Source organism: Tauraco erythrolophus, chromosome 3 (assembly GCF_009769465.1).
Source record: "Tauraco erythrolophus isolate bTauEry1 chromosome 3, bTauEry1.pri, whole genome shotgun sequence".
Taxonomy (NCBI): Eukaryota; Metazoa; Chordata; class Aves; order Musophagiformes; family Musophagidae; genus Tauraco; species Tauraco erythrolophus.
In genome coordinates, this window is record NC_141467.1 from 80,493,265 (window position 1) to 80,504,155 (window position 10,891).

General features: G+C 41.5%; 1 protein-coding gene across 2 annotated transcripts; it reads right to left on the bottom strand.

Annotated features, from left to right (window-relative positions):
* Positions 1–2,540: 2,540 nt before the first annotated feature.
* On the bottom strand, positions 2,541–10,752 carry RIDA (reactive intermediate imine deaminase A). Of its 2 annotated transcripts, XM_009978029.2 has the most exons (6): positions 10,650–10,752; positions 7,009–7,114; positions 6,395–6,449; positions 5,470–5,538; positions 3,813–3,868; positions 2,541–3,380 (listed from the first exon to the last, which is right to left on the bottom strand). In XM_009978029.2, exons 1-6 carry the CDS (start codon positions 10,712–10,714, stop codon positions 3,312–3,314), a joined length of 420 nt encoding a protein of 139 aa, XP_009976331.1. In that variant the 5' UTR covers positions 10,715–10,752; the 3' UTR covers positions 2,541–3,311. The 2 variants fall into 2 exon arrangements, with proteins under 2 accessions (XP_009976331.1, XP_086465614.1); XM_086609488.1 differs by lacking the exon at positions 5,470–5,538.
* Between the last annotated feature and the right edge of the window lie 139 nt (positions 10,753–10,891).

The window sequence follows — 10,891 nt, forward strand, 5'->3', positions numbered from 1 at the left end:
AAGTCAGCGCTAAGGAAAAAATCAAAACCTGCCATCTAGTGTTAGGTTCAAGGTTAGCAGAGAGGCAGCAGCGTAGCACAAGGCACGCAGATCTCTTATAGTGGAGATCAAAGTGAGAGGTTAGAAGAGAGAACCACAGCGATTATGCAAGGCTGAACTTAGCTCCTGTTCAGCTTATTGAAATCTGCTGAAGGTAAACTTTAACTAAATCTGCTACAAATCAGTTAAATATATTCCAAGAAAGTAATTATATGCAAGCAAAGCTGTATCAGATGAGAATGAGAATCAATGAGAATGGTTTAGGTTGGAAGAGACCGTAAAGATCATCTAGTTCCAACCCCCCTGCCATGGGCAGGGCCAGACATCTCAGGTGAGACTGGATCAACACGAAGATCACAGGGCACTTCAGGACCTCATGAGATGGGCAACCCAGCCTCTTGTTCAGCGAGGTCAGCTGTGGGGTATCTTTGCCTGATCAGGTCTGGAAGCCATGAAGGATGGAGACTGCACAGCCCCTCTGAGCTGAGCAGCTCTGCTTGACTGTCCTCAGGGGGGGAAAGTTTTTCTCTAGAATCTCCTTCCTGTGGGTTTATGCCCAGGACTGCCCGTCCTGTCCTGTAGCATCAGCAGGAGCCTAGCTCCACTCTCGGTCTAAACTCTAGATAAACACAACTATAAATTTGGAGTCTGTTCAAATTAAGTCTATGTGATTACGTTATCCTTAATTATTCTTTACTGAGGAAGTGAAGCAACATTTGCCCTCCACTTCCTAGAAAGTCATATTCATGTTAGTACTAGCTCCTTCATAACAAGTCTGGTCATGTTTTTTCTTAGGTGCTATTGTTTCTTGAGTGAGAGCTGTAGAGCATAGACAGTAGTAGTATAGCCAAGGAGACAGAACAAGAGCAGAAACCAAGACTCATAAAGTTTATCCGTAGGAAGTCTATATGCAGAAAAGTTAGGTACTTTTCAAAGGCTGTTGCTTGGAAATTCACTGTTTGAAATTCTGAAAACATGATCTTGCTTCTAATAAAAATAAGTATGTCCCATTTTGTCAAGGGAAACCGATACAATGCTGTAAAACATCCCCATGTCTTACATACTTGCTGTCACAGCCTCATTATTAACCTTTATAGAAAAAAGACAATTTACAAGCTCAGTAAAAAAGCAGGAGCAATGGCCATTCCATGCCATATCTAGAAGGGGTGAGTAGGCTTGACTGTTCCCACAGCTTTCTCCCTGCCTTTCTGGTATATGCTAATCTGGTACCAGGGATGCATGAAAAATATGAAGTACAATTACTGCCATGGTGCAACTGAAGAACGAGAGCAGGAAGGCACATCTTAAGGTAAGAAACCACAAGTAGGACACTTAATGGTTTAACCAGGGATGGAAGATGATTCCCACAATGTGGCTGTGGTATTGAAGGGAGGGAGATTTTCAGACAAGGCAATATCCACACCTGCCATTCAGAGGTGCACAGCAACACAGTGCTGCCAGATTGGATTTTTCTTGCGTGCTTACCATGTGAAAATCATTAACCAGTTAAAAGTGCCTGAGATGATCATCACTAGGCATCATACACAGAAAACAAATGACCTGCACACAGGAGAAATGAAGTCTGGATTTGAGTTGTTGGACAGTTGAACCCACAGTATTGTGACTTGAGCTGTGGCAAACCAGCGCTACGCCCTCTCCTTGCTGTACTGCTGGGTTTGTGGCTTATCAAAACTGGGCGAGGCTGGTCACACGAGATGGGACTAGAAATCGATTCTGAAGTGCTCAGTCATGGCACTCTGGCCGTGTCTGGTCAGACAAAGAGCAGACTCTGGAAGGAGCACCCTACAGGTTTCCCTCTCACAGTGTGTTTCATAAAGCCTATACATGTTTCTACCACTGAAACAGTATCCTGCAAGCTGCTGTATGTGGCTAATTTTACTTTCTACAAAAGACAGTGAAGATATGAGATAATGCTACTGTCACTGTGTATATATATCTACATATATGTAATTGGATGGCCACCTTCACAGAAGAGAGCAAAACAAAGATGTTGAGGTGTACAGATGACAGCAAATAGAGTTTCTGTTCATTTTCCCTAAACAAACCAATACTGTGCTTAGGCATATGGCTGTCAGGAAGACAGGGAATCAACTTTCCCATGAGGTAGGTAACTTTCAAACTAGTTCTTTAAAAAACACAGTACCCACTTCTACTTGCTTAGATAGAAGATAAATGCAGAGGGATGGGATAACTTACTAGCATCATCAATCTGACTTCTCAGTATTGCTTAATCACCCCATCAAGCCAATGATTCTGTCCTTAATGGCAGAGAGAAAAATGCCAAGAACTAATGCCATAGTAGCTGAAAGCTACTCATCCTTAGCTATTGGGAGATAAATAATAAACCTATGCTTTTGGTTTGAATTATTTCTTATTAAAGAAGCAAGATAGGGATTTTTTGTAATGGAGTATCAAAGCATAATCAGGAAAACAAAAGTTTGTTCCCAGAAGAGACTAACACATTTTCTACAGATGTAATTATAATTTATTCTCATTAAACAGGATATTTTTCTTCATACACTTGGAATGTCTTTTTAAAATCAAAATATAGTCAAAGTTGAATTGCTATGAAAAAGACTATGAAAAGGTTACAGGTAGAGATCCATTTGCAGCTGGTTTATAAAGCTGGCACTTTACTTTAGAACAGCATAATTTCCTTCTTTCTGAAATTAATATTCACTCAAGAGAGCTTCCATATGAACAAGCAATTGCTTCCATATGAACAAAATAAGAGTAATCTATTCTGTAAAGAAAGTGCTAAAGACAGTTAAAAAAAAAAAACAGCAAAATTCCCCAAAAGATAGAAATGAAAATGTATACTAAGCAATTAAGTGTTCTGTTTTCCTATTTCTTTCCTTTTTTCTCATTTAAAATAGTTACTAAAAATCTACTATTACAAGTCATTAGTTTTCCATGTCCAGATCATCCATAGCATAACTGTCATACATTCACCCAGACGTGTACTTTAATACCTGAATATCCAGTCATCATCACAAAGTAAGGGCTCTGTCCTGCAATCGAGCTCAGTTGATTTTAGCAGGACTTCCAGAGGTTTCAGGGTTTGCCTACAGAGAACTCACTGTAGGCTTCTGTTTAAGAAAATTTAATGCCACAATCCCAAAGAAATCACCTTTCCTTGGTAAGTTTAGTGATTTCAAGTGTATGTAACTTCTGGTAGTCACTTGTAGGAACGGGACATAAAGGAGAAATATTCAATCTAAAACTGCTGTTGTAGGATATCCAGTATCTATTTACAGTGAGGCTGAAATATCTTGGAGGGGTCCTTGAATGGCAATAGCTTCAATCTCAACTCGGGCACCCTGTGAGAAAACAATGAAGAAAAAATTAGGAATTTAATATATCTATTTTATGAAGCAATTGGATGTGTAACACAACCTTGTAAGAACGAGTGATATCTGAGGGAGAGTATACTTCTGACAGTTGTATTACTAATTTTAGCAACGTTAAGCAATATTGAAAATTCACTTTACTCTTCTGTCAGTATCACAACCCCTTATTTCTAGTGTTGTAACCATCTTCCGCTGTACAGAAACATCTCTCTCATTTTCACATCACTTATCATGTGTAGGAAGAAGACTGGTATACTTAGAAACAAAAACCAAATACTTAAGATTCTTCGTTAAAATAACTGCAGTTGAAGCTATTTCAGAATAAGAAAAGTTGACAGAATGCTTCAGAAGTAAAGAGTTTAAGAAAATTCTCTTTTTTGTAGGCAGACAAGTGATACTTACTTTTGGCAAAGCAGCAACTTGATAGGCTGCTCTGGCTGGGAAGTTTGTCTTGAAAACTGTAATTTAAACAGAAACATCAACCAATCACCCAACTTTGCTTGATAAAACACAGTTCAAAGTCACCTGTGTAAAATGCAGTCATTGGAACGGTTTCAGGTTCAAGGCTGCAAGAAAAATAGTCTTCTGTGCCAGCTATTGTTTGCCCCTTGTTGTTTTTTTTGGTCACTGACTGCTGTAACATCTCAGCAAGCTACCATTCACCATCAAGAAAGCAGCTACAGTTGTGATCTAGTGGCCAGTGATAACTTGCACTCTGCTGACACTGCATGGCCTTAACATCAACTTGGCTGAAAAAGAAAAATCACGTCATCCAACTGCAAAGACCAGAGAGTGGGAGAGGGCTCTTTCACAGAAAGAGCAAAAGGGACAAACAGGGCCCTGCCAAAAGAGTCATGAGCAAAGATCTCAGATTTGCATAAAGTCAACAGGGGGCAAACCTTCAGAGGCAAAATAGGCCTTTGACCTATTCCTCTGTTCCCAATTAGGCCTGGTGCTCAAGGATATTACAAGAATGGGGAGGGGGGGAGGGAAACGGCCTTGGTCAAGATACAGGAGCTGAATTTAGAGAATCATAGACTAGTTCAGGTTGGAACAGACCTTTAAAGATCATCTAGTCCAACCCACCCCCCTGCCATGGGCAAGAACATCTTTCACTAAATCAGGTGGTTCAAAGCCGCGTCCAACCTGACTGTGAACACTTCCAAGGAATTTGCATAATTACATGAAAGTTTTACTAGTGAGAGTTAACACTAAGCTCAGAAATGTTAATTTCTTTCAGGGTCCTGCACTGACGAGGCAGGATAATAACTCACAGACAACAGCAACAACTGCTTTCTTGAACTACAGGTAGGAGGCAACAAGTAACCAAGTATCCGGCTGGTCTGTTTTTACCCTGCTTAAATGCACACACAATTCCATTTTCACATGCAGAAGTGTTGATAGCTCATCCATAAAAGTCTTCATTCAAGGCCAGATGTTGCTATCTAATTAAAACCCAAAGCTATATAAATAAGGAACTCCTGTGCCTAGTCTCACCAAATTCTTCTGCATAATATGGCTTATTGGAATCACCTATTTCAGCCTACATTCAGTTTTGTTAAACAAGCATTAGTCTTTTTTTTTTTTTTTTCTTAAGTGGAGCAGTGTGATTCATCCTTGTGTAAAAAAAAAACAAGCCCCGTCTCATAACAATAACCCACAAATCATTCAAAGATACGAACCGACTTTAAAGAAATGGAGATACAAAATCTGAAATTCAGTATTTGAAGGCTGCCTACAGTAGAATTATATTACGGACAACACAGCATCTATCAAGGTAAAGAGGCATGGAAGATCAACCTGTAGGGATAGCAGGAGTTGATCACCACATGATAGTGAGTTAGTGGGATGGTAGGACACAAATCCACAAGAAATTGGGCTGTGCTTGATCTGATGCTTGCAAATTGATTTTTTTTTTTTTTTTTTAATGGTATATCTCTGCTGGAATCTCAAAGAATCTGGAACTGCATCATCTGAGTCATTAAAACACTTTGCTTACTGTGAATATAATTTGTTCCACAAGTCATACTGGTAAAACAGAAACAGAAGATCTACTCACATTCTTTGTAAATATCATTAATATCATTGAAGTCCTTCATGTCTGCCATCAAAACCGTAGTCTTCACAACTAGAAATTACATAACTGCAGTTATTTTAGACCTCTGACTTGTATACAAACGTTGAAAATCTTTAGTGCTTTTCTTGCTTTTACTTCATATAATTATCTCCAGTATTCTAAACTTTTTGAGAAGTTTTGCGAACAGTTACTGACTACTAGAGCTACCACCTAGAGAACCACCTAAAAAATCTGAATACCTAGTACATAGTAAAACTTTGAGGAAATAGATATTCCTGATCAGCTCTGAAAACATCCACTTTAAATTTCATTCTAAGCCAAATTCTTTCAAGAGGCACAAAACTGATAAGCAAGTCAAACAGTTGGCTTACATCATATGTAATATCTGCTACCAAAAAAGTCCATAAAAGGCCTGAAAATATAGTCTCTGCTAGAATTTTTTACCCATGCCAGCTGCATTTTACCCATGGCCCTAGCCAGCATTAATCTTGGTTTGGCTCCCCTATTAGAGTCCTACCTCCAAAAAGTACTGAAAGTGCCTAGAATATTAACACCATAGAAACAAATCTGGTTTTACCTGGAGCAAAACCTAGGATGTTTAAAATGCCTGTAGTCAGTTGCAGCTCTGCCTGTATCTGAGCTTCCTCAGTTACAGTTAAAGTATTAGTATCATGGGCAGAAACTGGTGAAAGGCAGTGTTCCATTGATACCCACTGCAAAGAGTTGCATCTTGATTTATTTCTCTTATTTTTTAACCCAGACTCATGATTCCTTTTGTTTCTTCCAGCTATTGGTAACAACTGAAAGTTTAGCAAATAGCTTTTCTTTTTTTTTAAAGGTCACTTCATTTTTTTTTTAATTCAAGTGAAAACAACCACTTGTTTGCCCCCACCACAGCAGCACTTACCATTGCCATAGTCACAGCCTGCAGCTTTCAGGACCTCTCCCATGTTTTTTAGAGCCTAACAAAAAATGAGACAAAAATCTTCAACTATCAGCTGGGTTGTATTTAGGTAAATATGTTAAATATGAGTTGTAACTTTGCTACATCCATGTTATAGTATAAGTTCATCCAGCAAATCTTCAACAGTCCTCAATGGGTAAGCAAAATCAGAAATGAATAAACAAGAGCTTCTAATAAACCACAAGTATTAAACCATCATTCGTTAGATGTAAATGCATGATGCAGCTCCACCTCATCCTATCACCTCACACCATCTCTTTGCTGCTGAGGGAACAAATCTTTCCCTGACTCAAGCCAGGGTTTTTACTGGGGTCTGAACCTTTGTTACAAACATTGGTTCTTTCCTACTTTCCTTTATGAAGTACAGATACCTCCCCGACCTCCAAGTTGTCTGTGTGGAAAATGACAGGATTAGGATGGAATGACTTCCTCCCATTTTCCTCTCATCTTGGAGGATGTGAATTGTGCTCCCTATGTCTCTTCGATTTCTCACAAGTCCATGTTTAACTAAGCACATGCCCACTGCACTACAAGTTTATTGCCAGAAGACATCTTACCTGCTTAGCTTCTTCCTTTGTCCCTCCAGAGACAAGCTGCCCTGTGGAAGGTTCTATACCTATCTGTCCTGCAATGTACATGGTCCGGTCTACCAGCACTGCTTGGCTGAAAACATAAGTGACATTTTAGGTTCAACGTTCTCCCATCAAAACATTTAACTATCTGAAAGCATATTTCACTTTTTCTTCAGTAGTTTATAATATCTCAGAAAGATAGAGGACAGAGGTTTTGCACACACAAGTCTATAAACACAGTCATATGTTCAATCTCCTTATGCTTTGGGAGAGGTGGGATCAGACCACCTACAGAAGCACATAGCTACATTAGCATAGCTCTGGTTTTGAGGTAATAAACCCTGTTTCTCGCAAAGGCACTAGGTAGGAGCACAGCAACACAACACTAAACACATCTTCCACACTGCAGATAGCAGAGAGAGGAGGCAGAGTAACTCTCTGCCCTTCATCTCCCCTTCTCTGCTCCTCAACTTTCTTCTCTTGGTATGCTTACCAGTGGAATCCTTCATTCACTGAGACTGTTAACAATTTACCAACTAAAGGGTATACTTCTACTGCAGTCAAATGCATGAGTGAAGCTCAGAGAAACTTCCAACTGCACAAACCCCAATCACACTTTAACTGCAGTTGTATCCTATTAACTAGGGTCAATCGTACCTACTCTTAAATCTCTAATTCAGCAGAGATCTGAGTGTCTACCTAAAGTCATTCAGGTCTCAGTATACCTATGTGTATAACTGGACAGACATTATGACCTTAGAAGAACATCATCTATCAGAGAGATGATGTTAAGAAGCATGCTCTTTAAAGACAAGGACTGTGTATTTAATCAGATCTTCTTTACACAAATAATTGTTAATTAATACAAGAACAGTATGTCTGCTGTGTCTTTTAAAAGGTTTAATATAATTAATGAGATGTATATGAGACCACTGACGAGTGGTGTTCCACAGGGGTTGGTATTGAGACTGGTGCTGTTTAACATCTTTGTCAGTGACATGGACAGTGGGATCAAGTGCACCCTCAGCAAGTTCGCTGAGCACACCAAGCTGTGTGGTGTGGTCAACACGCTGGAGGGAAGGGATGCCATCCAGAGGGACCTCGACAGGCTTGAGAGGTGGGCCCATGAGAACCTCATGAAGTTCAACAAGGCCAAGTGCAAGGTCCTGCACATGGGTCAGGGCAATCCAAAGCACAAGTACAGGCTCGGCAGAGAATGGATTGAGATCAGCCCTGAGGAAAAGGACTTGGGAGTGCTGGTGGATGAGAAGCTCAACATGAGCCGGCAATGTGCACTTGCAGCCCAGAAAGCCAACCATATCCTGGGCTACATCAAAAGGAGTGTGGCCAGCAGGTCGAGGGAGGTGATTCTTCCCCTCTGCTCTCGTGAGACCCCACCTAGAATACTGCATTCAGCTCTGGGGCCCCCAACATAAGAAGGACATGGAGCTGTTGGAGTGGGTCCAGGGGAGGACCATGAAGATGATCTGAGGGCTGGAACACCTCTGCTATGAAGACAGGCTGAGAGAGTTGGGGCTGTTCAGCCTGGAGAAGAGAAGGCTCCAGGGAGACCTTCTAGCAGCCTTCCAGTACCTAAAGGGGGCCTACACCACAGCTAGAGAGGGACTTTTTACAAGGGCATGTAGCGATAGGACAAGAAGTAATGGCTTTAAACTGAAAGGGATTTTTATTAGATCTAAGGAAGGAAATCTTCACTCTGAGGGTACTGGAACAAGTTGCCCAGAGAAGTTGTGGATGTCCCATCCCTGGAAGCGTTCAAGGTCAGGTTGGATGAGGCTTTGAGGAGCCTGATCTAGTGGAAGGTGTCCCTGCCCATGGCACGGGGGTTGGAACTAGGTGATCTTTAAGGTTGCCTCCAAGCCAAACCACTATGGTTCTATGACTCCATATATACGCATACACACTCAAACATATGAATCTTTTTATATATTTATCTACCTACCTATCTCCAGGTACTGGAAAATGGATGCAGTAAAAGAAATACAAAAATGTATTAAAAACAGGTCAGCAAAAAGCACACTGAAGGGCTGCAGCAGTGCCAGGAATGTAGCCCACACATCCCAATTCTTTATTTCATATTAAGCCCTCATTCCTCTCTTACCATGCTCAGACTCCACAGCAGAGACATAGCAGTTATTTCTTGTGCAACTTTTGCTCGCTGGACTTTGACAAGTTTACTGAAACCTGATAAACTAAGTTAGTGATAAACTTATTGATGTTAGACCGATCATACCACTAACAGGCTACATAATAAGCAGTATTTAATCAAGAACTACCAATACACACAAAATGTTGGAGCGCAGTTAACCTACAACAGGAGAGCTAGGCCTGTTGGGGGGTGTGTTTATGCACAGCGTAAGAATTGTTGCCTTCCCATGTCTTAGATGTCCTCCTAATTACAAGCAGTGCCAGGCCCTGGCTGCAATCCACCAACAGTTTATTGTTTACAGAAGTTAACCTTCATGTCATGTCTCTCAGCTTCTACATTTTGTATTTCTCCATCTTTATAATGCCTGTAAAGAATACATAGTTTAAAGCTCGGAAAGCTCAGTTTCAAAGTAATGGAGACAAACACACACCTGGAAGGCACTAAGATGCTACAATTGGAAAAGTTCAAACCAAAGGAGTCTGTGTTTATACTGGGAAAACAAAGCCTGAATGCAAAATCAAAAATTCTTAGAAAGCACCCTAGTAAAAATCCCTCAGTACCTTAGATATAAGAATCTACTATAGTTATTGAACATTTTTTCACATCCAAATAGCAAAGAAAAGTTGAAGGAGAACAGATTTAGATTAGATTTTAGGAAGAAATTCTTCAGTACGAGGGTGGTAAGACTTTGGAATAGATTGCCCAGAGAAGTTGTGGATGCCCCCTCCCTGGAGGTGTTCAAAGCCAGGTTGGATGGAGCCTTGAGTAGCCTGATCTAGTTGAGAGGCATCCCTGCCCATGACAGGGAGGTTGGGTTAGATGATCTCTGAGGTCTCTTCCAGCCTATGCCATTCTATGATTCTATGATTCTCCAATTAAAATTGGGATTATTTTTTTTAAACTACATTCAGAACTGTTTCAACTAACAACTGACTTGTGAAACACTGAACAACATCTTATATGTTTTTCCAGTAATTAGTTTTTAGATTGAAAAGCGTTTATAACCTGGTGGCAGTCACATTCAAAATAAGATTTGCAGTTCCCAGGCAGTGGACTCTCCAACTGCTAAAGAACAATCTGTTTGAGACTCAGCCTTCACTGTCCATCACCTTCAGGGCCGCTATTCGCTGCTCACTTGCCTAAGCAACCTGCTTTTTTCCAGGCAAGCATTTTTTCCTTGAGAGAAATCATTCCTTCTTTTGTGTGGGTTTTTTTTTTTTTTTTTTCATTCACTGGTTACTACAGACCCGCTCGTGCTGTCGGACCCCTGGGATCCCTGTGGAGTTTCCAAGGAGGACGCTGCCTACCCTCCGGGGCAGACCCACCTCACCACAGCCCCCAGGGCTGCCTGACAGGCCCTCCCCCCCTCCAGAGACCTGCGCGAAATCCCACAGGCAAAACGTGCTCCCGCTCACTTCTGCTTCTTCCAAGAGACCTCCCTCTAGCTAAGGCGTACCTGTAGGGGCCCAGCGCAGCAGGAGCCTTCGCAGTGCTGATTATCTTCTTCACGAGCGAGGCCATAGCTGCTGCCCTCTCCTCAGCGCCGCGCCAACTACTACCTCCCCCGCCCGCCCCCCTCTCTAACGCTACAGCCCCGCAGGGGTTTCTGGGAAATGTAGTTCTCCGGCGGTGGGTGTGGGGGTGTGGTGCGTGATTGAGCCGCGCGCATGCGCCGTCCGGCTGTTCGGGCGGCCGCGT